The sequence below is a fragment of the Cavia porcellus genome, unplaced genomic scaffold, assembly GCF_034190915.1.
Source record: "Cavia porcellus strain 051 isolate PalLab524CR breed Dunkin Hartley unplaced genomic scaffold, mCavPor4.1 scaffold_1, whole genome shotgun sequence".
NCBI classification, from domain to species: domain Eukaryota; kingdom Metazoa; phylum Chordata; class Mammalia; order Rodentia; family Caviidae; genus Cavia; species Cavia porcellus.
In genome coordinates, this window is record NW_026947484.1 from 108,012,822 (window position 1) to 108,039,898 (window position 27,077).

Genomic DNA, 27,077 nt, shown 5'->3' on the forward strand with positions numbered 1-27,077 from the left:
TTTTTTTTTTTTTGTCTTTGAGACAGGGTCTCTATGCAGGTCAGGCTGACCTTGAGCTCACTTTGTAGCCCAGGCTGGTCTCAAACTCCCAACGATCCTCCCACCTCAGCCTCCCGAGTGCTGGGGTTACAGGTGTGAGCCACCACGCCTGGCTTGCGCTGTGTCTTATATATATAGTCTATATAAGGAGACTTCTAAAACATACTACAGGCTACTGTCCTTACGTTTGCCTTGCAGCCACCTGCAAACCTCTGTTCCTATGCATGAAGATGTCTCTAGTGGACTTGGGGAAGAGGCTGCTAGAAGCAGCAAGGAAAGGCCAAGATGACGAAGTGAGGACCCTGATGGCAAACGGTGCCCCATTCACCACAGACTGGGTAAGTTCCCAGAAAGCACAAAGCCTCAGTTCTTTGTCAAGTGCACAGTCTTTTACTTTCATGTTTTCTCTCTCTCTCTCTCTTTTTTTTTTTCCTGTTTTTTTCCCCAGTACTAGACATTGCTCATGCTAGGATAGTGTTATGGTTAATATATTGTATCAACTTGAGCAGTTTAGAAGTTTAACTTTATAAATATCCTTATCCTGTGCAAAGGAGGGCAAGGAGAATTTTTGAGTGCTACACCTGTCCTGGTGGGGGTAGGTGGGCTAGGGGGAGCTGCAATACACTGCAGGGGAGGAGAAGAGGCTTGTTTTCCTCCTTTTTGCTCTGGCTGCTGCCTTGAAGTATTGCCCCGGTGCCATGCCACTTCTGCCTTGGAGCCAGCAGATTATAGACTGAAACCTCTACAAACAGTGAGCTAAATAAACCTTTCCTTCCTTCATTTTGGGTGTCAGGTGTTTTGTCCCAGCAATGAGAGAAAAGTAACCAAGACAGCTAGTGCTACATCTCTAAACTAATCCCTAGCCCTTTTTATTTTTTGAGATAAGGTCTTGCTAAATTCTTCAGTGTGGATTTGAACTTGTGATCCTCATACACTAGTCTCCCAAGTAGCTGGGATTACGAATGTGTGTCACTGCACTTGGCTCCAGTCTTTTTCTTTTTCCTTTATTTCAGTGGAATAGGGCACTGGGGATTGAAACCAGGGCCTACCACCGAGCTATATCTGCAGCCCATTTTTTATTTTATTTTGAGATAAGATTTGGCTAACTAGCTAAATTGCCTAGGCTGGACTTCAATTTGTGGTCCTCCTGCTTTAGCTCCTCAGAATGCTGGTATTACAGATAATGTGCCACCACACCCAACTCCCAACCTTTTGTTTTGTTTTGTTGTTTTTGGAGACAGAATCTCGATATGTAGTTCAGACTGGCCTGGAGTTCACTATGTAGCCCAGGCTTGCCTGGAACTCAAAGTGATCTTCCTGCCTCAGCCACTTTGAGTGGTAGGGTTACAGGTGTGTGCCACTGCGCCTAGTTGTCCAACCTTTTAAATGGTAGAAAGGCATTATTGATTTTTTTTTTTTTTTTTTGGTATTGATTTTTCTGTTTCATTCTCTATAAGAGTTTGTCTCGGGGCTGGGATTTAGCTCAGCGGCATAAGCGCCTGCCTTGTAAGCAGGCAGTCATGAGTTTAATCCCCGGTACCGATAAAAAGGAAAAAGACAAAAAAAAAGTTTGTCTCACCTGAATATGTAGTTTTCTAAATTGAGAATCACCTGTGGATATATAGGTGATGATTTGAAAGTATGTATTTTTATTTTCTGTTATGTTTTTTAGAATATTTCCTAAAGGATTCTCTCTGGAGTGTGCTTAGGTTTTAGTCTTTGTACTTATCTAGAAGTTAAACAGAATCAGCATAATAAATGCATTTCTAAGGTAATAAACTCATTTTTCTTTTTCTGTAATATGTTCTGGCTCATATAGAAAAGTCTTTTTGTTTCATTTACTACTCTAGGAAAATATGAAAGAGGAAGGTATATAAATTACACAGCCAACAATCCCTATATCAAAAAAAAAAACAGCCAAATTGGGAGACCAGAGTTTCAGAACATCCACATCCAAGTTGTAATGTGGCCTTGTTTAGCATTTGCAGATTTTGTGAGCACTGACTAATTTTAACAATTTCAGTGAACAAGTGACTTTTGTTGAATTAATTCATACATTCAGAGACCAATGGGTTCTAACACTTCACAAAAAAGCACAGAAACCCTATGAAATTAGCATTTCTGTAAGTAAACCTAAAAAGAGCTGTGTGAATTAAATCCAGTCAGGTGCAGAGGCTAATATATGGAAAGCAAAGAATAAACTAAACAGGCTTAAAATAACAAGCATAGTAACAAAGAAAAATTAGATCTCTGCCCAGAGCAAATGCCAGCAGTTAAGTCCTGGAAAATTTTCATCACAGTGATGCAGACTTGCTTATTACTGTCGCGGATCATAGCTAAATTCTTGGTGCCTTTTCTTGTCATTGGTATTTTTCCTCTCCTTTACTGTGACAGTAGTAAACAGTAGAATATCTGTTCTAATCAGTCAAATTTGTACTTTAAATTTTTTTTTAAGCCAGGCATGGTGGCTCACACCTGTAATCCCAGCACTCGGGAGGCTGAGGCAGGAGGATTGTTGCAAGTTCAAGACCAGCCTGGGTTACAAAGGGAGCTCAAGGCCAGCCTGAACTGCATAACGAGACCCTGTCTTAAAAAGACAAAATATAATAATATTTTTTTTTTCTTTTTTAAGACAAAGTCTCATTGTGCAGTTCAGGCTGGACTTGAGTTCCCTTTGTAGCCCAGGCTGGTTTCAAACTCGCAATGATCCTCCTGCCTCAGCCTCCCGAGTGCTGGGATTACAGGTATGCGCCACCATGCCTGGTTTTGTACTTTTAATTCTACATGTAACTTTCTGGTCTCTGACCTTTTTTTTTTTCTTTTTTCTTTCCTGAGACAAGGCCTTACTTTTAGCCCAGGATGGCCTGAAATTAACAGCAATCAGAAATGTAACTCCCAATTTGTCAGATGCCAAATGTGCTAAGTTCCTGTCCCTAGAATATTGAAGAATAAATTCCAAAGGACAGTGGAGGTTAAAAGTAAGAAAGGTTTATTGAAAGGTAGCTCCTGGGGCTGGGGATTTAGCTCAGTGGCATAAGCGCCTGCCTTGTAAGCAGGCAGTCGTGAGTTTGATCCCTGGTACCGATAAAAACGAAAAAGACAAAAAAGAAAATGAAAAAACAAAAGAAAGGTAGCTCCTGACAGATGAGAGAGGTCCTAAAAGTGGGAGCCCCTTTGTCAGGGGTAATTTGCTCACCAAAGTCACAATGTTAGTACAAACAAGGTGGATCAAACTATAGTCAGTCTATAGGATTATAAATATGGCCACTACTGATCCAGTAGAGAAGTGAGTCATATACAGGGGTACATGGGAAGAATAAAGTCATTTTTGGGAAGGGATGGGTCTGGATATTTTGGTCACTCAGCTGGGCAATGAATGTCAAGCTGGACTTCCCGGGCCAGGTGGTGCCAATCACAGAATAATTCCAAGTTACTGTTTATCCTTTAGGGAGGCCTGTAAGCATCTTTATCTTAAGGCCTGGCCTTAAAATGCACCTCCAGCCACAATTTTGATGTCTTTATTTTTTTTTTTAATTAATTATTTATTTATTTTGGTGCCAGGGATGGAACTCACGACATGTTTGCGAAGCAGGCACTTATGCCACTGAGCTAAACCCCCAGCCCTGGTGTCTTTCTTTTTCTTTTCTTTTTTTTTTGTCTTTTTCATTTTTATCGGTACCGGGGATCGAACTCACGACCGCCTGCTTGCAAGGCAGGTGTTTATGCCGCTGAGCTAAATCCCCAGCCCCCTCTTTTTCTTTTCTTTCTTTTTTTTTTTTTTTGGCGGTACCAGGGATCGAACTCACGACCTCACACTTGCCAGGCAGGCACTTATGTTGCTGAGCTAAATCCCCAGCCCTTTGTTTTTATTTATTTATTTTTGGTGTCTTTATTTTTCATTGACTTCTTGAGAGCCCAATCTCTCTCTGACTGTATATTAAATTGTATTTAATTTAGCCGTTTATAGCCATGTGTGGTAGTGCATGCCTGTAAATCCAGCACTCAGGATACTGAGGCAGGAGGATTGCTGGGATTTTGAGGCCAGCCTGGGCTACAAAGTGTGCTCAAGGCCACCTTGAACTGCTTAGCAACACCCTGTCTGAAAAGCAAAACAAAACAGGGCCAGGCATTGCCAGGAATTTAGCTCAGGGGCATAAGCACCTGCCTGACAAGCATGAGGTCATGAGTTCAATCCCTGGTACCCAAAAACAAAACAAAACAATAATTTAGCTGCCTATAATGTTGCCTCAGCTTCCTAAGTGCTGGGATTATAGTTGTGCATACCCAACTTTGCCATTTTCTTAAAAATTATTTAGGCCGGGGGCTGGGGATTTAGCTTAGTGGCATAAGCGCCTGCCTTGCAAGCAGGCAGTCGTGAGTTCGATCCCTGGTACCGATAAAAAGGAAAAAGGCAAAAAAAAAAAAAAAAAAAATTATTTAGGCCCCTATTTACTCCTTTCCCTCACCCCTGACTCAGAATTTCAGAATGCTTTTTTTGGGGAGGGAGCAGGGTCTTGTTGTATATTTATTCTAAGCTGGCTTTGAACTTTATGTAACATAGGCTGGTCTCAAATTTCAAGTGTTCTTCATGCCTCAGCCTCCCAAGTCTTGGGATTAGAGGCATGCACCTCCCTGCCTAGCTCTCAGAATGATATTTTTGATTCAGTTTCTTTGTCTTCTTTAAAACCCTATTTAAAATCATGTCCTGCTGGAGGCTGAGGCAAAAAGATCACTGCAAGTTTGAGGTCAGCCAGGGCTACAAAATGAATGTAAGGCCAGTGTGAACTATATAATAAGACTTTGTCTCAAAAAGACAGACAAATAGGGCTGGGGATTTAGCTTAGAGGTGTATGTGCCTGCCTGGCAAGTGTGAAGTTGGGAGTTTGATCCCTGTTATAAAGACAGACAAATAAACAAAATGCAAATAAAATAAAATCATGTCCTTTAAGGAATCGTACCTGATAAATCTACCTAACTTAAGGCCAGCATATGTCATACTTATTTATTTAATCCATAATGTATTTGTCTAGCAATTAGTGTTTTTGGTTTTTTGGCAGCAACACTAGAGATGAAACCTAGGGCCTTACTCTTAAATGCACCCCCAGCTCCTTGTTGTTTGTGGTACTGGCTTTAAACCCAGGGTTTTTGCATTGAGCTACACTCTCACCCCATTTTTAAATTTTGAGACTTTCTTGCTCAGTTGTCCAACCTGGGGACAAACTTTGATCCTCCTGCCTCAGCCTCTAACAGGCGAGGATTACAGCATACCTGACTCTAGTATACTAATTTTTAAACAGGAAATCATTTTCAGTTACATCTACCAATTAGTCTCTCTCCAAGGACAGAAGCCATAGGAGTCGGTCACTTCTTGTTGACGTTTCTCCAGCATCGCCCAGGGCTTTACACACAGCAGGTGTTCACTGAGGGTTGTCTTCCTGCAGCTTGGAACATCTCCACTGCACCTTGCAGCCCAATATGGTCACTACTCCACTGCAGAAGTACTGCTTCGCGCAGGCGTCAGCAGGGATGCTCGTACTAAAGTGGACAGGACCCCTCTGCACATGGCTGCGGCTGATGGACACGCACACATCGTTGAGCTGCTTGTTAGGGTAAAGCAGGAATGGGGTGGGGCTGTGCGGGGGGGGGGGGATGCTTCCAGCTCCCTGTTGTCTTAGATGGTGTTCTAGGAAACAGTATAGATGTGGAGTGTTGCAGCTGTTTTCAAGAGTCAGCATGGCTGGCCTCAGGGATTTAGCTCAGCAGTGTAAGCACCTGCCTGGCGAGTATGCGGTTGTGAGTTTGATCTCTGGTACCAAGAGAAAAAAAAAAAAGAATCAGCATGGCTATGTGGAGACTGTTTGGTAGTTTTTAAAGTGCTAAACAGATTTTACTTTTTCTTCATTCTTTTTCTGCAGGTGTTCTCTGTTCGTATGCCTGTTTTTAGGCACTCAGCTCTCTGTACATTTTTTTTTTTTTTTGTCTTTTTCGTTTTTATCAGTACCGGGGATCGAACTCAGGACTGCCTGCTTGCAAGGCAGGCGCTTATGCCGCTGAGCTAAATCCCCAGCCCCTAGCTCTCTGTTAATAAATATAACAAAAATCTATTCTTTCCCCTTCCTCTCCTCTCCTATCTGTTAGAATTTCCCAGAGATATCCTTTGAAGACCCACTCTTTGAAAAACGTCTGTCAGCATTCAGGAAATTTCAGAATGTTTTTCGTTTTGATGTTTCTGAAACGTGATCTAAATTTAAACAAGTAGAATTGCAGTGGAAATTCTATATAGTTTGGTGATGGGATCTTGCATCTGTGCTACTGTCGCTGCTGTCTAAAAAATTTTTCTCTGACAGAATGGTGCAGATGTGAATGCCAAGGACATGTTGAAGATGACAGCCTTGCACTGGGCCACAGAGCACCATCATCGGGATGTAGTAGAGTTGCTTATCAAGTATGGAGCTGATGTCCATGCTTTCAGCAAGTTTGATAAGTCAGCTTTTGACATAGCCCTGGAGAAAAACAACGCCGAGATTTTGGTCATTCTCCAGGTATAGTTCTTTTTATAATGGGCAGAGTAACTTCAGTTGAAATTGAGAATTTTTTCTTATGGGAATTGAATTAAAACAGAATTTTCCTCAGCTGGGCCTGGTAGGTCACTTCTGCAATCCCAGTAGTCTGAAAGGCTGAAGCAGGAGGATGATAAAAGTTTGAGTCCAGCCTGAGCAATTTTTTTTTTTTTTTTTTTTTTTTGGTCTTTTTGAGACAAGCTCTCACTGTGTAGCTCAGGCTGGCCTCAAATTTGTGTTGATTTTCCTGCCTCAACCTCCCAAGTGCTGGGATTACAGATGTGCACCATTATATCTGGCATCAAAATTTTAAAAATACTTTAAAAAATACTGTGAACATTGCTCAGAGCACAGCCCCTGAGTTCAATTTCAGTACTACAAAACAAAACAGTTTTCCACTCAGTTTGGTGGCACATGCCTGTAATCCCATCAAATTGTATGCTGAGGCAGGAGGATTGCCATGAAGTTTGAGGCGAGTCTGGGCTACATGGCGAATTCAAAGCCAGCCTGAACTACACAGTGAGACCCTGTCAAAGAAAAAAAGAAAAAAAAAAAAAACATGAATTTTCCCCATCTTAATGAATTAATGCTTCCAATATGTCTCATCCTTCTAACTCAAAGTCATTTTCTCCCTGGTTTCTTTCTTTTTATCTTGGTACCTTGAACCCTTGAGCCATTATCACACTTAGTTAAATTTCTAGTTTTTTAAATTTTAAGACAATGTCCCTATAAGTTTCCTACCCTGGCACTGAACTTGTCTTTTGCCTCAACCTTGTGAATAGCTGAGATTACAACGCTGCTGCCATTTCTCTCTGTCTTTGTTTTTCTTTTTTGGAGACAGGGTCTTACTGTGTAGCCCATGCTGCCCTGGAATTCACATAATCCCTTCTGTCTCACTCAACCTCCTGAGTGCTGGGATTACAGGCATGTGCAACCACAATTAGCTTCCTTCCCCTTATAATTAAATTTGATTTGAGGCAGTATTAGAAGTCATTTTGTATTTGCTGAATGTATATCAACTGATGCAAGACAATATGTAGCTCTAAAGCATACTAGGTAATAAAGAAGCCATCTCAAAATTAAAAATTCACTGTGGTGATTTCATTTCTTTGTTTAACTCAAGGTCTCACTGTGTAAGCACAGCCTGGCTTTGAACTCACTGTGTAGCCCAGGCTGGCCTTAAACTCATGGTGACCCTCCTGCCTCAGCCTTCCAAGTGCTGGTATTACAGGTGTGCGCCATGATATCCAGGCTTCTTTTTAAAATTTTTATTAGTATGAATTGTAGTGCATGATAAGTTTGTATGATAAATTGCATGATAAGTGCATTGTATGATAATTGTATGATAAGTGCATGATAAATTGTAGTGCATGCATCATGGGGAATTGTATATGTACAGAACACATTTTAATTCCCCTTGCTTTCTCTTTTCCCTCTTTGCTCCCCCATGATTTATTCTTTTTTATTTTTATTTATTTATTTATTTTGCATTTTTGAGACAGGGTCTCACTATGTAGTTTAAGCTGTCCTTAAGCTCACTTTGAGGCCCAGGCTGGCCTGAAATTTGCAACAATTTTCCTGCCTCCTGAGTGTTGGAGTTACAAGCATGTGCCACCACGCCCAGCGCTGTTACTTTTAGTGTTAGGGAATGAACTCATTACCTTTGTACAGAGTTACATTCCTAGACTCTTTAAAATTTTTTATTTTGAGACAAGGTCTCACTACATTGCCCAGGCTGGGCTAAAACTTGGCAACTTTTCTATCTTAGTCTCTCAGAGTGCTGTGGTTACAAATACGTGCCACTGTGCCTGGTTTAACTGTTTTCAAAGTAGACAGAAAAATGAGAAAATTATATGTTAGGCTACAACAAAAAAAGCAAGTCAATGATGAGCTGTGAGAACACGAAATTTTCAGGAAAGATAAGTATTGCTGGCCATAGTGGTACATATCTACAATCCCTGCACTCAGGAAGATTGCTGCAAATTTGAAGGTAACCTGAACTATGTAGAGATCTCGTCTCAGAAAACAAAAAACAAAAACAAACTAGGCATGGTGGTGCACACTGTAATCCCAGCATTTGGGAGGCTGACACAGGACGATCATTGTGAGTTCGAGACCAGGCTGCTACATAGTGAGCTCAAGACCAGCCAGAACTGCACAGTGAGACTGTCTCAAAAAGAAAGACTGAAAAAAAAAACCAAAAAACAAAAAAAAAATCCCAAAAGTTGATATGATTAGATTTGCTTCAAAAAATATGATTGTTCAGCGGCATAAGCACCTGCCTGGCAAGTGCAAGGTTGTAAGTTCAATCCCCGGTACCAAAAAAGATTGTTTGGAGTACAGTGTATGTTGTGAAGAGAAGGCAGTGCTTCTAACCATATGGTAACTTTTATTAGACCAGGCAAGTTCCAATGACAACTTCAGCTAAAGAAGTGACAGTAGAGCCAGGCATGGTGGTGTACACATGTAATCTCAGAACTTGGGAGGCTGAGGCAGAAGGATTGCTGCAAGTTTGAGACTAGCATGGCCTACATAGAGAGTTCAAGGCCAGCCTGGACTGTAGAGCGAGACCCTGTCTTAAAAAAAAAAAAAAGAAAGAAAGAAAGAAAAAGAAGAGGTGATAATGGAAAGTAGAAAAAGTGAGTGAAAGGTTGAAGAAGAAATTTAGTGAGATCCAGAGAACAATGGATAATATTTCAGTTGAAGTTCTTAGTCAGCAGGGTATGTATATGTGAAAATAGCTGTTTCTCCTGCACTTTCGGTTTTTTGTTTTTCTTGACAGATGGTTTCCATAGACAGTTTACGTTTTTCAAGTTTCAGTTCTTGTGCTTTTTTTTTTTTTTTTTTTTTTTTTTTGAGACAGGGTCCTCCTATGTTAGGCCATGCTTGTCTCAAACTCCTAGCACTTTTCCTGACTCAGCCTCTCAAGTGCTGGTATAGGCATTTGCCAGCATGCCTGACCATAACTGGATTTTTTAAAGTAGTAATTATATTTGTAGAAATCTTCTGAAAGTAAAAATAAAATAAAATGAAGCATCTTTTCATCAAAATTGAGCAGATATTCCTGGAAGCAAAAGTATAGCATATTAGGGCTGGGGATTTAGCTCAGCGGCATAAGCACCTGCCTTGCAAGCAGGGTGGTCATGAGTTTGATCCCTGGTACCAATAAAAATGAAAAAGACAGGAGCTGGGGCTTTAGCTCAGTGGCGTAAGCGCCTGCCTTGTAAAGCAGGCAGTTGTGAGTTCGATCCCCAGTATCAGGAAAAAGACAAAAAAAAAAAAAAAAAAAGACAAAAAAAAAAAAGCATAGCAGAAAGTAAACTTTAAAAGCTGGTGCTGGTTTATTTGCTTGTATTCTCCTAGGAATTTCCTAGTGACAGAATGGAACAAGTGGTTACAGCCAGGACAGACCCTCTAGAGAATGTTTTTCTCTATAGGTTCTCTGCAGGGAGTCCCAGCTAGCATATTGACTTGTGGCTAATTGATCTTAGAATATGAATGTCGTAAATTACTTGTTAGACTATTCAGACCACTTCCCTCATTTTTCAAGTCAAAAAAGACAAGATTTAGAAAGATGAATCCAGCTGTCTGGAAAGTTTTTGAAAATAACATACCTTTGTTTTTCTTAACTAGAAACAAATGTGGGAAAGCAACCTAACATCTGTTGCTTTGTGTTGAAAACAAACAAACAATAGAAAAACTCTAGTCTTAATGAGAACTTGGAGCTCCCTGGGACAATGTGTGCAGAAGTCTGCTCTGTAGAGCATTGCTGGGAGCAGAAGGCTGAGGGGTGTCTGGTACTTCCCCGTCTGCACTACTGAGCCTTGTGAATATGCTGTCTTTGACATATCTGACCTCACTTGCAGGAAGCAATGCAGAGTCAGGGCACCGCTAACCCTGAGAGAGCCAACCCTGTGACCAGCCCCGTGACTGTGGCTGCTCCATTCATCTTTGCTTCAGGAGAGGTGGTTAACTTTGCTAGCCTCGTGTCTTCAGCCAACGCCAAAACAACCTCAGGTAATGTTCCAATAATGTAATGATACCAACTTTATGAGGGTATCGTTGAGACTTTGAGATTTTGTATTTCAGTGTGTTTCATACCAGGGCTTCAATAACGGTTAATAAATTAAAATATGGTTTCCCTAAAAAAAGGTTAAGCCTGTCATGTCCACAAGGGGGCAGTAGTTACCTTCATTTTATAGGTTGGCCATAGTTTTAAAATCATTTTGCTTTCAGGGAAGATTAAGAAATTTAGTTTATTTGTGATCTCTGCACTCAGAAGGCTGAAGAAGAAGGATTGCTGCGAGTTCAAGGCCAGCCTGGGCTACATAGTTAGTTCAGGGGCAGCCTGACCTCTACAGTGAGACCTTGTCTCAAGAAAAAAAAAAATTAGTTTAAAATAGGCATAGTGGGGTCAGAGATTTAGCTCAGTGGCACACATGACTGCCTGGCAGGCACAAGGTTGTGAGTTCAATCCCCGGTACCAAAATAACATAAAATAACATAATACAACATAAAACATAACATAACATAATATAAGCATAGTGATGCGTGCCTGTAGTAATGACTTCGAGGCCAGCCTGAATTACATGGCAAGACCCTGTCTCAAAAAACAAACAAAACAAAACAAAAATTTAGTGTAAATATAATGTATCACTGTAGTCAGAACACTCACAGCCTTTTGAATTTGCATTTGGTTCCAGTCACACTGATTAAAACAGTATTTTGTTTTGTTAATGGTACTGGGCCTCATGCATGACTGTGCTACATATACAGCCTTGAACAAGCACTTTTGTAGTGTAAAAGCCTGTAGAATCCAGTAGTTATCTGACATAAACCTCTGAAAAGAGCTAGAGTGGGGCATTAGTCCCAATACTGAAACTCTCCAGATAGATCTGCAGCCATCATCAAAGCTGAACACATGCAGAATATTTTGCTTTGTGTCCTTGGGCCAGCGTTGTATTTCTCAGGGAGAAGTGGGCAGAACTACTCTTTTCACTCTGTGTCATCAGCTACAAATTGAAATTGCTAAACATTACAAATTGTGCTGACCACCTGTATCATAGTCATGAAGCAGCTTGGCCTACAAATGCTAATCAGTGAAGGTTAAAGAAAAGAAAAGGTGGGAGTTTTTTTTGGGGTTTTTTTTTTTGTCTTTTTTGAGACAGGGTCTTGCACTATGCAGTTCAGGCTGGCCTTGAGCTCACTTTGTAGCCCAGGCTGATTTTGAACTCGCAAAGATCCTCCTGCCTCAGCCTAAAGAAAAGTTTTAAGACAAATTCACTTTGTGTATAATTATTCAGTTGGGCTAAAAGATTTTTTTTTTTTTAGGAATGATAGGCCTCTTGTTTCCCAAGATCCACTAGTTATATTTATTTATCTTTCTTGAGTTTTTTTGTCTCTTTTGTTTGTTTGTTTTCAACTGGGAATTGGACCCATAGCCTTCATACTGATATACATTTGCAGCTTTTTTTTTTTTTAGATTTTGAAATAGAGTCTGTAGGGGCTGGGGATTTAGCTCAGCGGCATAAGCGCCTGCCTTGCAAGCAGGCAGTCATGAGTTCAATCCCCGGTACCGATAAAAGGGAAAAAGACAAAAAAGAAAGAAATAGGGTCTGTAGATCTAAATTGCTAAATTGCCTAGGCCAGGCTTGAAATTAGTCTTTCTGCCTCAGCCTCCCAGGGTTCTGGGATTATAGACATGCCTGGCTTTCGTGGATACTTTTAATGCCAAAATCAGTACTGTGTTTGCTTTCTTTCTTTCTGTTTTTTTTTTTTTTTTTTGGTACCAGGGATTGAACTCAGGACTGTGTGTTTGCTTTCAAGTTGCCCATTTGCAACCAAGAATATCAGTGCCACCATCAAACTGCAGGGACTTGAGGCCGGGGATTTAGCTCAGTGGCATGAGTACCTGCTTGGCAAGTGCTAGGGTATGAGTTCCAAAAAAGAAAAAAAAAACTACAGGGACTTGGGAGGGCAGACTTATTTAAACATGAATCAGGGCAAAATAAAACCATTAAAATGGATTTCCTGTTTTAACACGATCATAAAGTGTATTCCAGAGTCAAACATAAATACTTTTGTATTGATTCTAGAGAACACAGGCTTTGAAATCAGATGAATTAGATTCTAATCTGGGCTTTGACACTTACTAGCTATATGACCCTGTGCAGATTACTTAATTTTTCAAATTATAGTTTTTGCTAACTCAGTGAGATTGCTGACTCTACCACAGTACATCCTTTTACATCCTGGCCTAAAGAGTTTGTGCAGGTGGGGCTGGGAATTTAGCTCAGCAGCATAAGCACCTGCCATGCAAATGCGCAGTCATGAGTTCGATCCCCGGTACCATTTAAAAAAAAAAAGAGTTTGTGTAGGTGTGATGGTGCATCTTAGCATTTGAGAGAGAGGCCAAGGCAAGAGGAATGGGAGTTTGACACCAGCCTGGCTACACAGTGAGTTCAAGCCCAGCCTGGACTACTTAGTAGGACCCTGTCTAAAAAGCAATTCACTCTCAACACCCCCACACACACACAAAGAAATCATATGTCATAATTGAAGTAAATAACTACTGGTTTTCTCATTAGTCCACTGTACCACTGTTTGATATCTGTAACTTCAGATATTTAAGTGACCCTGAGCTAGAGGTCAGCCTTATTCTCACCTTTCTAGCTGAGAAACAGAGGTCATGGTGGAGCCAGGGAGGAGCCTGTTCCCTGGTACTCCGTGGTGTGGGATGAGCTGTTACCAGGGCAGCTCTGCTGGGCCAGTTGAGGGAGTGGGTGTGGCTTCAGTCTGTCAGCCACTGACATCGCAGTGCCAAGAGCACCATCAGAAAAGGGAATGTCTTCATCCTTTGCCCATTAACTTAATCCACTCTAGAGGAAAACACACTTAAACCTTAAAGAGTCTTAACACCCTGATAATTGGTTTATATCAGTTTGGATTAGAGAACAAGATTAAGGGCATTAGAGTGAAAAGATGGAAGTTTTATTTAGCAAGTCATTTTTAGTTTACTTCAATTCATCCTCTCCACTGGCCCTGATTTATTTTTTTTTTTACTGAAATAGGTGGCCCCCATGCCTCAACAGTACAGTTCTCAAATTCTACCACCTCAGTGCTGGCCACGCTGGCCAGCCTCGCCGAGGCATCCACTTCCCTCTCCAACTCACACAGAGCCACAGGTAGGTGAGGGAGGTGAGGTCTGCTGGGTAAATTAACATTTCTCCTTTGTTTCCAAAACCTCCAGCAGATTTAATTTGCATGAACTAACATAGAAGTATAGTTAGAGACAGCTAAGAAAAAGGGCCATGGAGTCATCTAATATTGCAAAGAAAATTCATTAAGAAATGTTAACAGGCAGCTGAACAATATGACTGAGAAAACCACTGAGTTATTCATTTGTATTTTTACAGTTTGAAACTTTTTCTGACTGCAGTTGCATTCGAGTGAAATGTTTAGTCCTAGATTATCAGATTTTTTTAGATGCTGTTATGTTTTAACTGATGCAATCCTGGAATGATTCAAAGTAGCAACCTAGGTACCTTGTATTGAAGTATCAAAATACAAGGCCCTGCTCCTTCTGCATTGTCAGAGCCTGGAAATGGGCAGATGTAAGTTAGATAATGCTTTTCTGATACTCAAGATGTTTTCAAGGCTCTCAGCCATAGGTAGTAAAGGAAAAGCATAGAGCTTCACATAGGTAGGGACACTTAAGTCATAGGTCAGGCTCAGTAGGCGTTTAGAAATCTTTTGGGAACCCGCTAGATTTGGCTGTGTCACAAACAAAACCAGATTGCTCAAGTTTCTTTTGTCTGTTGATGTTTGGGTGATAAAAATGTTTCTTCAATTCCAGTCCTTTTTTTCTGACTAGCAGTAATCATAAAGGTATCTACTTAGATATGTGTCTGACATGACACAGAGGGTCATGTTTGATCCCTAGTACAAAACAGAACAAAATGTAATCATATTTAAACTAGTCTTTGCTATTTTTTTTTTTTTTTACATAAGTCTCAGTACATACTACAGGCTGGCCTTGAACTAGCTTGTTTAGCCCACACTGGCCGTGAGTGGTGGTCCCCCTGTCTCAGTTTCCCAAGTGCTGGGATTACAGGCTCTTTTAATGTTTTCTTTTTTTTTCCTTTGAGATAGGGTCTCACTATACATTTCAGGCTGCCTTGAGCTTACTTTGTAGCCCTGGCTGGTCTTGAATTTGCAACAATCTTCCTGCCTCAGCCTCCTGAGTGCTGGGATTTCAGGTGTGTGCCATGTGCCAGGCCTCCTTACTATTCTTTTAGTTTGCTCTTTGATCTGGGACAAATTACCATACCACTTCTCCAGGACTTTAATTTCTTCCTCTCTGGTGTGATAGTTGGATCAGAGTAGCTGCAAGGGCTTTTCAGCTATAACATTTAACTGTTCTTTGATTTTAAGAGATATGAATGCTTATTTCCATGGAACTGTCCCAGTGTATCTCATAGGCATGGTCCATACCCTCATTTATTATTGTAAAGTTCCACCTGTTCTTCTTTAGACAAAAAAATTTCATAATGATAGGAATTGTTTCCTCTAATAGTGGTTGATTAATTGAGATTCCGACTAACCAAACCGAGTATCTTCTTTCACTGTAACACATGGAAAAGCCTTAGAAAGGTGCCTGGAATATAGCAAATAAGCAGTAAATACTGGCTCTGCTAATATGACTGCTGTCAGTTGGAAGGGCCAGCTGCACAGTTACCTGTCACACTTCAGTGCTTTGACTACTTGACATGTTATTTTGTTAATTCACTATTAAATGTCTCCATCTTTTTTTTATAAAACGATCTACTCTGATTTAGTTTATTTCTAAATTTCACAGATTTTTTAGGCATTTGAGATATTCCCTAAAAGAGAGAGAGAGAGAGAGAGAGAGAGAGAGACTCCTTAAAGCTGAATGTATCCCAGCACTTGGGAAGCTGAGACAGGAGGATTGCAATGAGTTCAAGCCAGCCTCAGCTACATCGTGAATTCAAGGGCAGCATGAACTACATTGCAAGGCTTTATCTCAAAAAACAGCGGGAATAATGGCTCTCTCCTGTAATCCCAGCACTCGGGACATTGAGGTAGGAGGATCTTTGCAAATTCAAGATCAGCCTGGGCTACAAAGTGAGCTCAAAGCCAAAGCCAACCTGAACTGCGTAGCATGACCCTGTCTCAAAAAGACCAAAAAAAAAAAAAAAGCACCCCAAAAAATCACACATAAGATACTCCCTAAAAAAGGTTCCAAAATGAGCATGATGATATAATACCATAGTGATATAAAGTCAGCAATCCGGGAGGCTGAGATGGGAAGGTCATAAATTCAGTCCCAGCCAGGATAATTTAATGATTTAGTGAGACCCTGTCTCAGAATAAAATGTGGCTGGGATGTAGCTCAGTTCCAAGGCCCTGGGTTCAATCCCTGGTACCACCAATAAAGGGGCAGCAGGATTCAAGATCAAAAAACTGGGGATACTCAACATGTTCTGTACAGTGAAGGAGATTCCCAGTGTTCATTAGTTTATTGAAGCTTCTGATACTCTCTGCAAAACAAAACAAAATAGGAGCCAGGGGTTTGCTCAGCAGCATAAGTGCCTGCTTGGCAAATGCAATGTCGTGAGTTCAATCCCCAGTACCAAAAAAAAAAAAGGGCCATGGATATAGCTCAGAGGCATAAGCCCCTGCCTGGCAAACGCAGGGTCCAGTACAAAACAAACAAACAGAACAAAATGTAAGCATATTTAAACTAGCCTTTTGAAAATGTACGCGGAAGGGCTGGAGATTTAGCTCAGCGGTATAAGCGCCTACCTTGCAAGCAGGCAGTCATGAGTTCGATCCCCGGTACCGATAAAAAGGAAAAAGACAAAAAAGAAAAGAAAATGTACGTGGAATCCATCTTCATTGAAAGGTATTAACATCTCAGTGAAGACATTTAGAAAACACTGTTGTTAATGCGTTTCGTATTTTCTTTTCTCACTTGACAGCATTATTCAAAAAAAATTTTGTGAACTGTTGAATGTTTTTTATTTTCAATTTTTCTTCTCCTTTAATAGCATCAATTTCAAGGAGGATGGAATTGCTGCACTCTAATATTTTAAAGAGCTGAAATATTAAATTTACTTTCATTATCTCTAGCCAATTCAGAGGAAATCATAGAGGGAAATTCTGTTGACTCATCAATTCAGCAAGTGGTGGGGAATGGAGGCCAGAGAGTCATCACCATAGTGACTGATGCAGTCCCTCTGGGTAACATCCAAACTGCCATCCCTGCCGGAGGCCTTGGCCAGCCGTTTATCGTAACTATGCAAGATGGACAGCAAGGTGAGTTACTTCTGGCAGACAGTTGCTTATTTTAGACAGCCCCCACCCTCTGAAAATGAGGCATTAAAACAAAGAGTGGGACTGGGGAAATCCCAGATACAAGATGGGACAAATAAACTCTGAAAAAGAAAAAGGGGCCGGGTATGGTAGTACATGCCTGTAATCCCAGCACTCAGAAGCTGAGGCAGGGGCTTCACTGTGAGTTTAGACCAGCCTAAACTATGTAGTTCAGACCCTGTCTCAAAAGTCACGTGTAGTTTTTTTATACATGTATATTTTGGAGGATAGCACCCAGGCCTCAGGCATGTTTAGGCAAGCATACTACTAAGCTACAGTGGCTCAGTGTGTATGTAACCTTTTGAGATTGCTGGGGGTTTTTGTTTTTAAGAAAGGGTTTCACTATATAGTGCAGGCCGGCCTTGAACTTGCTATGGAGCCCTGGGATTCTACGCATACACTACCCTGCCCAGCTTTTTTTTTCTTCTTCTTCTGCTTTTTTCGGTCTTTTTGAGACAAGGACTCACTATGCAGTTCAGGCTGGCCTTGGGCTCACTTAGTAGCCCACGCTGGTCTCAAATTTGCAACAGTCCTTCTGCCTCAGCCTGCAGAGTACTGGGATTACAGGCATGTGCCACCATTCTTGGCTCCCTGCCCAGCTTTGAGAGTGGGTTTTTCATTCAGCATAATTCCCTTAAAATTCATCCACACTGTTCTTTGTATCAATAGTTTTTTCCTTTTTTGCTGGGCATGGAAGCACATACTTGTAATCCTGGCATTTGGGAGGCTGACACAAGTGGATCAGTGAGAGTTCAGGGCTAGCTTGTATTCATAATGAGTTCAAGGCTAGCGTAGAGTATGTAAGACTCTGTCTCAACCAAAAAATCCAGGTGCAGTGGCAAGTACCAGTAACCACAACACTTAGGAGGCTGAAGCAGGAAGATTACTGAGAGTTCAAGAGCAATCTGGGCTACAAAGCCAGCCTGAAATGCACAGTGAAACTCTGTTTCAAAAAAGATTTTTAAAAAACCAGTTTATTCCTTTTTATTGGTGAATACTGTTCCATGAATGCATATAACACAGTTTGTTTAATTTACCCATTGATAACATTTGAATACTTTCCAGTTTTCAACTGAGAATAAGGCTGTTACAAACAATCATGTACAGGTTTTTATACTTAGGTATATAATTTCCAGGGTTATGGTAAGTACATGTTTAGTATTATAAGAAACTACTAAACTATAAGCATGGTAATACATGCCCATAATCCCAGTGCTCTGGGAATCTGAGGCAGCACTGCTTTTACCCAGCTTTAGCAATTTACTAAGACCATATCTCAAAATAAAAAATAAAAAAGGATTGAGGATGCAGGTCAGTGTGAAGGCCTTAGGTTCAATCCCCAGAACCACAAAATAATAATAATAATAATAAATAATAGTAACAACAATAATAATAATAAAAACAAACTGCTGAACTGCTTTCTAGGGTGGTCATACCATATTACATTTCTGCTTAGCAATTTGTGAATAACTGAGTTTTTTTCTACATCTTCCCCAGTATGTATATTAGGTGTATAATTTCCAGGCTATTATCATTTTTTTAAAAAATTTTAGGGGCCAGGGATTTAGCTCAGCAGCACAAGCTCCTGCCTGGCAATCCTGAGGTTGTAAGTTCAGTCCCCAGTTCCAAAAAAACTTTAGCCATTCCAGTAGGAATGATGCATGATGAGTGTTGTGTTGTATTGTGTGTTGACTCTCTCGCTTCTATGAGAAGAAAAATAACTCTTTTGGTATTGTTAATGGCTGATCCCCTTTTTTTTTTGGCGGGGAGAGGGTGAGGGGGACTGGGGATCAAACTCAACCTAGCGCTTGCCAGGCAGGTGTTTATGCCACTGAGCTGAATCCCCAGCCTCAGCTAATCCCTTTTATTAGAGGTTTCTTAACAATCTTATATGACGATTTCTGCCTTTCTTTCTCCTCTGTTTGTTACTGATGATTGAACCAAGATCCTGTGCTTAGTGAGCATGTGCTCTGCCTTTAAGCTGTATCACTGGTATAGACCTTTTGACCTTTTTTAGGCAGATTATTCTGACAGAATTAGTAAGTTCAGTATTCCTAGCTACTGGCCTAGAGTGAAAGAGCTTTCCCCAGACCTTGGATTTATCTTCATGATTTTAAGTCTGTAAATGAGTGCCCTTCCTTGTTTAACCCTTCTAAGTGCCCCTTTAATCCTCTGTTTCTCTCTGTAGAGCATTCATTACCTTTGATTGTGAAATCTAAAGAATAAAAAGCAGTATACCAGTATATATTTCACTTGTATTCTAGTTAAAAGCAAGCAAAAAGCCTCTTTGTTTTACTGTGTATTTATTACCTCTAATTAGTGTCTTTTGGCTTGTAGTTCTAACTGTACCTGCTGGTCAGGTTGCAGAGGAGACTGTAATTGAGGAGGAAGAAGAAGAAGCAGAGAAATTACTAGTGACAAAGAAACCAAGGATGGGAGAGATAACAAATAGCGTGGAGGAAAGTAAGGTAATGTTATTTTTAGCGTGGATGGAGGGATGAAAAAGGCAAGCACTCAAAAGCCATAGTCACCAGGGCTTCTTCTTTTTGTTTGTTTGTTTGTTTGCCTGTTTATCTTCTGGGTAATTTGAGATCAGCAACTCTTACCCAGTGATGACGTGGCTTCCTTACAGGAAGGCAGCGAACGAGAGTTACTACAACAGCAACTCCAGGAGGCCAATCGGAGAGCCCAGGAGTACTGGCACCAGCTCCGCCAGAAAGAGCAGGAAGCAGAGCAGTACCGCCGCCGGCTGGAGGCCATGGCCCAGCAGCAGTCCAACGGAGTTGACTTCACCGTGGTTGAAGAGATAGCCGAAGTAGATGCTGTAGTCATCACAGAAAGGGAGGAGGAAGGAAGAGAGACAGAAGTGATTAGTTCGGGAGGTACCACAGAGCCTCATGCAGGAGTTTCTATGGAAACTGTTCCATCTTAATATGCAAGATCCACAGCTTGCACTGTGTTCATCTTACTCCTCTTTTAAGAAGAAAATGCATCCAGGAATGGTGGCACATGTGTGTAATCTCAGCTACTTGAGGCTGAGTCAGGAGGATTGGAAGTTCAAGGCCAGCATGGACAACTTAGTGAGACCCTGTCTCAAAAAATTTTTAAAAGGGCTTGGGTGTAGCTAGTTGTAGACTGCTTGGCTAGCATATGCAAGGCACTAGGTTCAAACCTTATTGCCACAAAAGGAGGAAAAAATAATACAGAATGCAAATGCTATATAAAACCTGAGAGTGTCCTTAACTAAAGAAGCTGGAGGTGAAGGTCAGTGGTAAACACTTGCCTGTCATGTACAAGGTCCAGGAATGACCCTCAGCACTGGAAGGAAAGAAAGCCACCAAACAACAACTATAGCAGGAAACAGTGCGTGGGCCCAGGGAGGCTCTGTATGCAACTGGAAAATTTGAGGTCATATATAAGGAATACTTTCTCTAAGGAACCAAAAAAGGAAAGACCAAATTTCTCAGTTCACATCACTGCTTTAAACATAGAGATACGACTGCTAATATTGTGGGTTAATTATTTTTTAAATAACTTTCTATTAAAAGCTTTTTGAGATAACATTCCTAATACATACACACCAAAAGTCTGTAATAATTATATCATCAAGTGACCTAAAAATTTGCCTTAAATTTATGAAATTAATTTGGAGGGAGCTTAGAAGCAGACTTTGGGGAAAAGAACTACTGTATTCTACTTCTAAATGAGCAGGACTCTTAACTATCCTGAGTTAATTTCCTGAAAAGAAATTTAATGATCCCCTTACAAGTTTGTGTCAATTATGTATCCATAGCTCTGATCCCAGTTGACAAAACAAAAGTAGCTAGGCATGGGTATATGTACCTGTAATCCCAACTACTATAATCCCAACTACTAGGAGGCTGAGGCAGGAGGATTGCAAATTAGTGGCTCCCTGGGCAGTTTAGGGAGACTATTTCAGAATAAAAGGCTGGGGATGTAGCTCAGTGGTGAACACCCCTGAGTTCAATCTCTAGTGCCACCACCACCACCCCCCAAAAAAGATGAGGGCATAGCTCAGTGGGAGAGCAGGTATGGTGAGTGTGGGTACTTAGCATACAGGGTCCTAGGGTCAAGGAAAAAAGAAAAACCTGAAATTGAATTTTTAAAAACTAGATAGAAGCTAGGCATGGTTGCACACACCAGCATTCAGGAGGCTGAAGTAGGAGGATTGCTGAGAGTTCAAGGCCAGCCTGGGCTACAGAGTTTGTTAAAGGCCAGCCTGAATTATATAGCAAGACCCTGTGTTAAAAAAAGAGAGAAAACTAAATAGAAATCTTATTTGTGTCGAAGAAGTATATATAAAACCCAAATCCCCAGGCTGTATTTCCAGAGTGCTGGAAAATGGCTGAAAAGAGGCTTACAAGGTTATGAAACTCTGAGCTTGACATACTGACTTTGCACTGGCTGGATTTTATGGAACTGTAGTTAGGCGGGAGTCTGTTGTCAAAACTACTTGCTTCCAAACATTTTATGAGACCTTGTGGAATTTTTATGTCACTTAGGACATTTGCTTTTCTGTGTAGCGTCTACCCTCTTAAATGCAGGGAAAAAAGAATGACAGTTTTGTTTCTGTTTGATTCAGGAGAAGTAAGTTGCTGCTTTGTAAGCTCAGGTCTCAAATAGAACTTTGTGCCTTACCGTGCTCCGTGCATGTTGGCAGAGGAGCAGCTGCCAGTGCTGTGATGAGAGGACGGAGGGGTCTGCCTCACCGCTGCCTCCATCCCTGCTTCCATTGTGCCTGCTCTCTACCCAGGCTTGGGAAGTGTTTCCGTGTGGGCTTTCTTCATGTCATGAAGTTTTTTCCAAAGAAAAGGGTGTCAGGTGGAGAGCAGTGCAAGAGGTCACCTTGCACATGTCACTGCCCTTAAACTTGGCCTTCATCACCGTGTACCTGCTGGCCGGCCTGTTTTGTTGTAAATTAGAAGGAAAAACCAGAAAGATGTGTCCAGTAAACATCTAAGGGACTGTTTAGAATATAGTTTTCTTAGTTAGCAATTGTGAAGAAAACAAACATTTTTGGGGGAAAAAAATTGATGGTTAACATAGTTCTGTTTACCATGATTAATAATTCGCTGCTGTATTGCAGAGGTACGGAATCTTTTGGGGCTCAAAATAGACTGAAAATGTAATTCCCCAAACCAGATTTGAGAAGAGAATTTGCTGTTAGAATTTTTGAAATTATTCTTGGCCCTGGTTACCTTGGGCTTCCTTCAAGGTCTGGGTACCTAGCACATCAGCTGATCAGAGACTGACCTGGGCTGCAGAGGATGACAGATGAGGGTAAAGGTGAAACTGGTCTCTGCTGCTAGGTCTCCCTGTTTGTTTGTAGTGTTTTCTTTTTTGGCTCCTTTTGGGAACCAGGTGCTAACAATAAGTTGTTGTGCATTGCATTTCAAAACTTAGCTTAACAGTTGAGGGACCAAATATCACTTTAGATGTCTTTTATATTCCTGATGCATGTGCTGACTTTAAAACCCCAACCCAGTTAAAGGAGTGGAGGTTTACTCAGTAGAAGATGTCGAAGCTCAGCCACCTCACACTCTGGAGTAGTTACTGATTGGGGGCGGGGGTGTCCTTTTTTTTCTTTTAAGACAGGATTTTGCTAGGAGTTCAGGCCAGTCTTGAATTGTGACAGTCATCTTGCCTCAGCCTCCAAAATGGAGAATGTCCATCCAATGCTTCCTTCTAAGCATACAGAGTCCCCATTTTGGGGGAACTATTTAGCAGTTCGCATTACTCTTTCTAGAGAAGATTATCTTCCCATCCTATTCCCCAAAATTCTCTTATACAAGCCAAGTCATTCTTCATGATAAAGGCTCTGAGAGATGGTTTTGTCAGAGGAGAAGCTCAGATAGGGAGGGACAGAGGAGAAATGACAGAAAAGGGATGGACAGGAAAAGGATATTCATATTTGGGCCAGGGATTTAGCTCAGTGGCAGAAATGCCTGCCTGGCAAGTGCAAGGTCCTAAATTCAATCCCCGGTCGTCACCCCCCCCCACCGCCAAAAAAAAAAAGGATAAAGGATATTCTTTTTTTATTTACTTGGAGTCATCCTGGTAGCATTCCAGAAAAGAGAAGTAAATTTGATCTTCAATTGTATTGCCACAGTAGATCAGATGCTTTGACACAATTACAAATTAAATACTAAATTAAATACCAGGTGTGGTGATGCTTGCCTGTTATGGGAGCACTCAGGAGGCGGAGGCAGGAGGATCACTGGGAGTTTGAGACCAGCCTAAGCTACAAAGTGAGTTCAAGGCCAGCCTGAACTGCACAGTGAAACTGTGTCTCAAAAAGACCAAAAAAGCCCTTATGGTGGCTCATACCTGTAATTCCAGCACTCTGGGAGGCTGAGGCAGGAGGATCGTTGCGAGTTTGAGACCACCCTGGGCTACAAAGTGAGTTCAAGGCCAGCTTGAACTGCATAGCGACAGCCTGTCTCAAAAAGACCAAAAAAAAAATAATAATAATGTGTTTCTCCAGTACTACCTTATGATTTTATGTATCTTTCTGAATTAGTTGTAAAAGTTGGGAAAACATGGCTTAGATCTGGGTTGGCTGGTTTATTGGTAAGGTTGGATTATTACAAATCATGTAACACAAATGGTGCAGAGTTGGTGTTTGAGCAGGAGAAATTTGGAGCTTAGGATATTTATGTTAAAGCTATATTAGCAATATCTTAGCAATGTCAGTATTACTATTAGGAGTTTTAGAATCTACACTTGCATTGTGGTCTTGTGCCTTTCCCCAAGAAAAAAAGAATTTTATGTTTCCTTTCTTATTCCTAGGTTCAGGGAATCTAGCTATAAAAGTCTGAGTGCCTGCTCCCCTCCTGTTACTACCTCTCTGGGATCTCCTAATTATAGTCAAGAGTTGAGGTTCCATGACTGAAACATGGGGGAACTCAGCTGTAGGGTTTTCTTTTCTTGCCAGGGATTGAACTGATGACCTCACATTTGCCAGGTAGGCGCTTATGCTGCTGAGCTAAATCCCCTGCCAGGTTCTCTCTGTTTTGAACTCAGTGCCTTAAAAGACGTTCTTTCTCTGTCAGATACAGACTTTGTTACTTTTTTCCTTTGCATTCCCCTCTTTTTCAGCCTTACTCCTATACCCTTAAAATGTTTGTGTTTGTCAGTAATATTAAAGTTTATAGCAAATAAAACACATTTTTCTTTATATCACTGTCAAACAATGATTTTACCAGAGGTTTCTGCAGTTGAAATTACATATTGTTACAAGCAGGGTAGTTTTTATATCCCTTTTCTATGTTAGTATATGTTTGTAAATTTTTGAAGTTTTTCTACTTTTCTCTTTATTTGAAGTTTAGCTGTAAAGTACCTGGTATAACCTGGAGAGTTTTTACTTGTTAAACACATAAAAAGGTTTCTACCAGGTGTGTGGCCTATAGTCCCAGCACTTGGGAGACTGAGGCAGGAGGATCCCTGTGAGTTTGAGGCCAGCCTGGGCTACATAATGAGTTCAGAGCCAGCCTGAACTGCATAGTGAAACCCTGTCTCAAGAAACAAATTTTTCTTGGGATTCAGTGAACAGGGTAAGGAAGCAAACCCATTCCTTCACCCCTCTGTGGGATGTGCATCAGCAGGCAGCATGCCCAGGAAGGGCCAGTACCTGGCTCTAAAGGCAGTTTGTTTAGCAGGAATTACGGTGACATCACATGTGCCTCATCAGCCACAGAGACAGCGCAGTCCCTTCATGCCTGCAGAAACAATTGCTCCTACACTTATGAACAGAAAAGAAACTCCAAATACTGGGTCATGGTGGCAGAAAGTTACATCCTGTACATCTACATTCCTGGACTAGAAATCTCACCATTTTGAGGAAGGTATTCCTTTCCAGAAAGCTTGTGCTAACAGTGTTAGGGACTTCCAAAGCTAGAGGATCTGAGGCATTTGGTAAACTCTTCCTAGAAGAGTTCCCCAATGGGAATGAGTTTTTGAAGAATGGCTTTCCATTCTCTGGTCCTTGTGCAGATCTGGACAACTAGGAAAGCAGCTTGCAGACTGAGCCCGTGTGGATACAGCTCTCATCTAGCTGCATTTTACAAGATTCGCTCCTTTCTGAGTTAGCACTCTGTTTCCTGTGCCAGTTAGTTTAGAGACAGGAGCCAGAAGAATGTGAATTAGGGTTAAATAGTTTGGAGCCTTTGCTGCTGCTTTTCCCCACCAGGAGACACAGTGCAGTTTGGCTTGTTTCTAGCGGGAGATTGTGACCCCATCTCACTCGCCCTTCCTCTGGCCCACGTCCACTGCCTGACTCTGCTGTGCCCTTGAATTTCCCCCAGCACTGGAGCTTAATTAGAGGCCCCTTCTAGGCCTGGGCCTTATCTCTCTTCCCTCTACCCCCTCCCTCCTCACACAGATCTTGTTTATTCTGGTGGGTTTGTTTCTGACTGCCAGGTTATACCCTCGCTGTGGCTGTGCTCCCAGTTGGCTCCAAGATCTTCCTGCAGAGATGACGGCAGATGGCTACAGCGCTTTCTGCTCCCCGCCAAGGCCAATGGTTGAGGAGGGACAGATTCTTTCCATGGTGTCCTCTGTTTTTCAGGTTGCCTGACAGCTTTATGTACAGTGTGTAATTAGGAAAATTTAAATGTACTTTTTTTATTGAGGGTACAGTTTGACTTTTATGAACAAGTTTGTGTGTATGAACATTTATATGTACATATACCTATAAAGATCTATATTATATATACAATTTTGTACTATCATTTAAAATAAAGACGTTTCTTAATAAAATATCGAAGTCTTACATTTTGGAGTATCACTTTATTCATTTTTCATCTCTTAGGTAAAAAACAGTATCTACTGTGATCTACCCTCTGCCTTTTCCTTGTCAAGCTGTCCTTTTTAGCCTAATATTCTTTTTTTTTTTTTTTTTTGGTACTGGGGATCACACTCATGACCTTGCTCTTGCCAGGCAGGTGCTTATGCCATTGAGCTAAATCCCTGGCTCTAGTCTGATACTCTTTTTTTTTTTTTTTTTTCTTTTGAGACAGGATCTCTCTGAGCAGTTCAGGCTGGCCTTGAGCCTAGGCTGGTGTCAAACTTGCCAGGATCCTCCTGTCTCAGCCTCCCAAGTCCTAGGATTACAGGTGTGAACCACCACGCCAGGCTTCCAGTCTGGTATTCTTGAAGAAAAAGTTGAAGAATTGAAGTGAGAAGCCAAGCATGATGGCATATTCCTATAATCCTAGCACTCAGGCGGCTGAGGCAGGGAGAGTTCGAGGCCAACCTCGGCTACAGAGTAGAGTTCAAGTCCAGCTTGAACTACATAGTGAGACCCTATGTCAAGAAAAAAAAAGTGAAAACAAGACATTTTTGCTTTATTTTCACAAGATCTTAGTATGTAGTCCAGATTTGCCTCCAACTCATGGCAATCTGGGATTATGGGCATGTGTCACAACACCCAGCCTGCCAAAGCTTCTGACTAGCTTAAATGTACATATTACATTCTTCTTCCTCTCAAACTCATCCTTTTCTCTAAAAGCAAATAACTTCTGGGTGCGGTAGTACACACATGTAATCCCAGCACTTGAGAGAGAGACTGAGGCAGGAGGATCCTCCTGAGTTCAGTGCCAGTTAGGCTCCATAGTGAGTTCAAGGCCAACCGGAGCTACATTGCAAGACCCTGTCTCAGAAAACAAAAGCAAACAATTGGTTAAAAAGTAAAATTAAATGCCACTTTCTCTTAGTTCTCTGAAAAAGTTTTTGTGCTATTACCATTTCTTGTTTGTAAACAAGAAACTTTTGTCTATGTCATGTATCTACTTTGAAGATGATACACAGTATTTAACAATAGCTATATTGTTATTCTATTATTTTGTTATGAAATTTCATTTTTCACTTAATCTTAGCCAAAAGGCTGAGAAGCGATTGAAATTTCACTTTTTTCATAAAATAATTTTTTTTTCTTTTACCTTTTTATCAGTACCGGGGTTCGAACTCACGACCGCCTGCTTGCAAGGCAGGTGCTTATGCCGCTGAGCTAAATCCCCAGCCCCAAAATAATTATTTTTGAAAAGTAAGACTGACACCCAGACC

The 27,077-nt window shown here is 41.1% G+C and overlaps 1 protein-coding gene and 1 long non-coding RNA gene across 5 annotated transcripts in view; one reads left to right on the top strand and one right to left on the bottom strand.

Moving 5' to 3' along the window:
• Positions 1-25,785, top strand: part of Gabpb2 (GA binding protein transcription factor subunit beta 2) — a 42,082-nt gene extending 16,297 nt beyond the window's left edge. For 3 of the 4 annotated variants that reach the window (XM_013142890.3, XM_063253138.1, XM_003478893.4), the window contains 8 exons: positions 238-377; positions 5,481-5,648; positions 6,387-6,581; positions 10,466-10,616; positions 13,670-13,783; positions 16,752-16,937; positions 19,332-19,462; positions 19,627-25,785. In XM_013142890.3, coding sequence (XP_012998344.1) covers positions 264-377; positions 5,481-5,648; positions 6,387-6,581; positions 10,466-10,616; positions 13,670-13,783; positions 16,752-16,937; positions 19,332-19,462; positions 19,627-19,926 — 1,359 coding nt within the window. In that variant the 5' untranslated portion in view covers positions 238-263 and the 3' untranslated portion in view covers positions 19,927-25,785. The remainder of the gene's footprint in view (positions 1-237; positions 378-5,480; positions 5,649-6,386; positions 6,582-10,465; positions 10,617-13,669; positions 13,784-16,751; positions 16,938-19,331; positions 19,463-19,626) is intronic. The other variant, XM_063253159.1, reaches the window with a different exon arrangement.
• Positions 17,953-21,806, bottom strand: LOC134476909 (uncharacterized). Its single transcript, XR_010048718.1, has 2 exons — positions 21,654-21,806; positions 17,953-19,816 (listed from the first exon to the last, which is right to left on the bottom strand). It is a non-coding gene; the product is annotated as an uncharacterized LOC134476909 (long non-coding RNA).
• Positions 25,786-27,077: the final 1,292 nt, after the last annotated feature.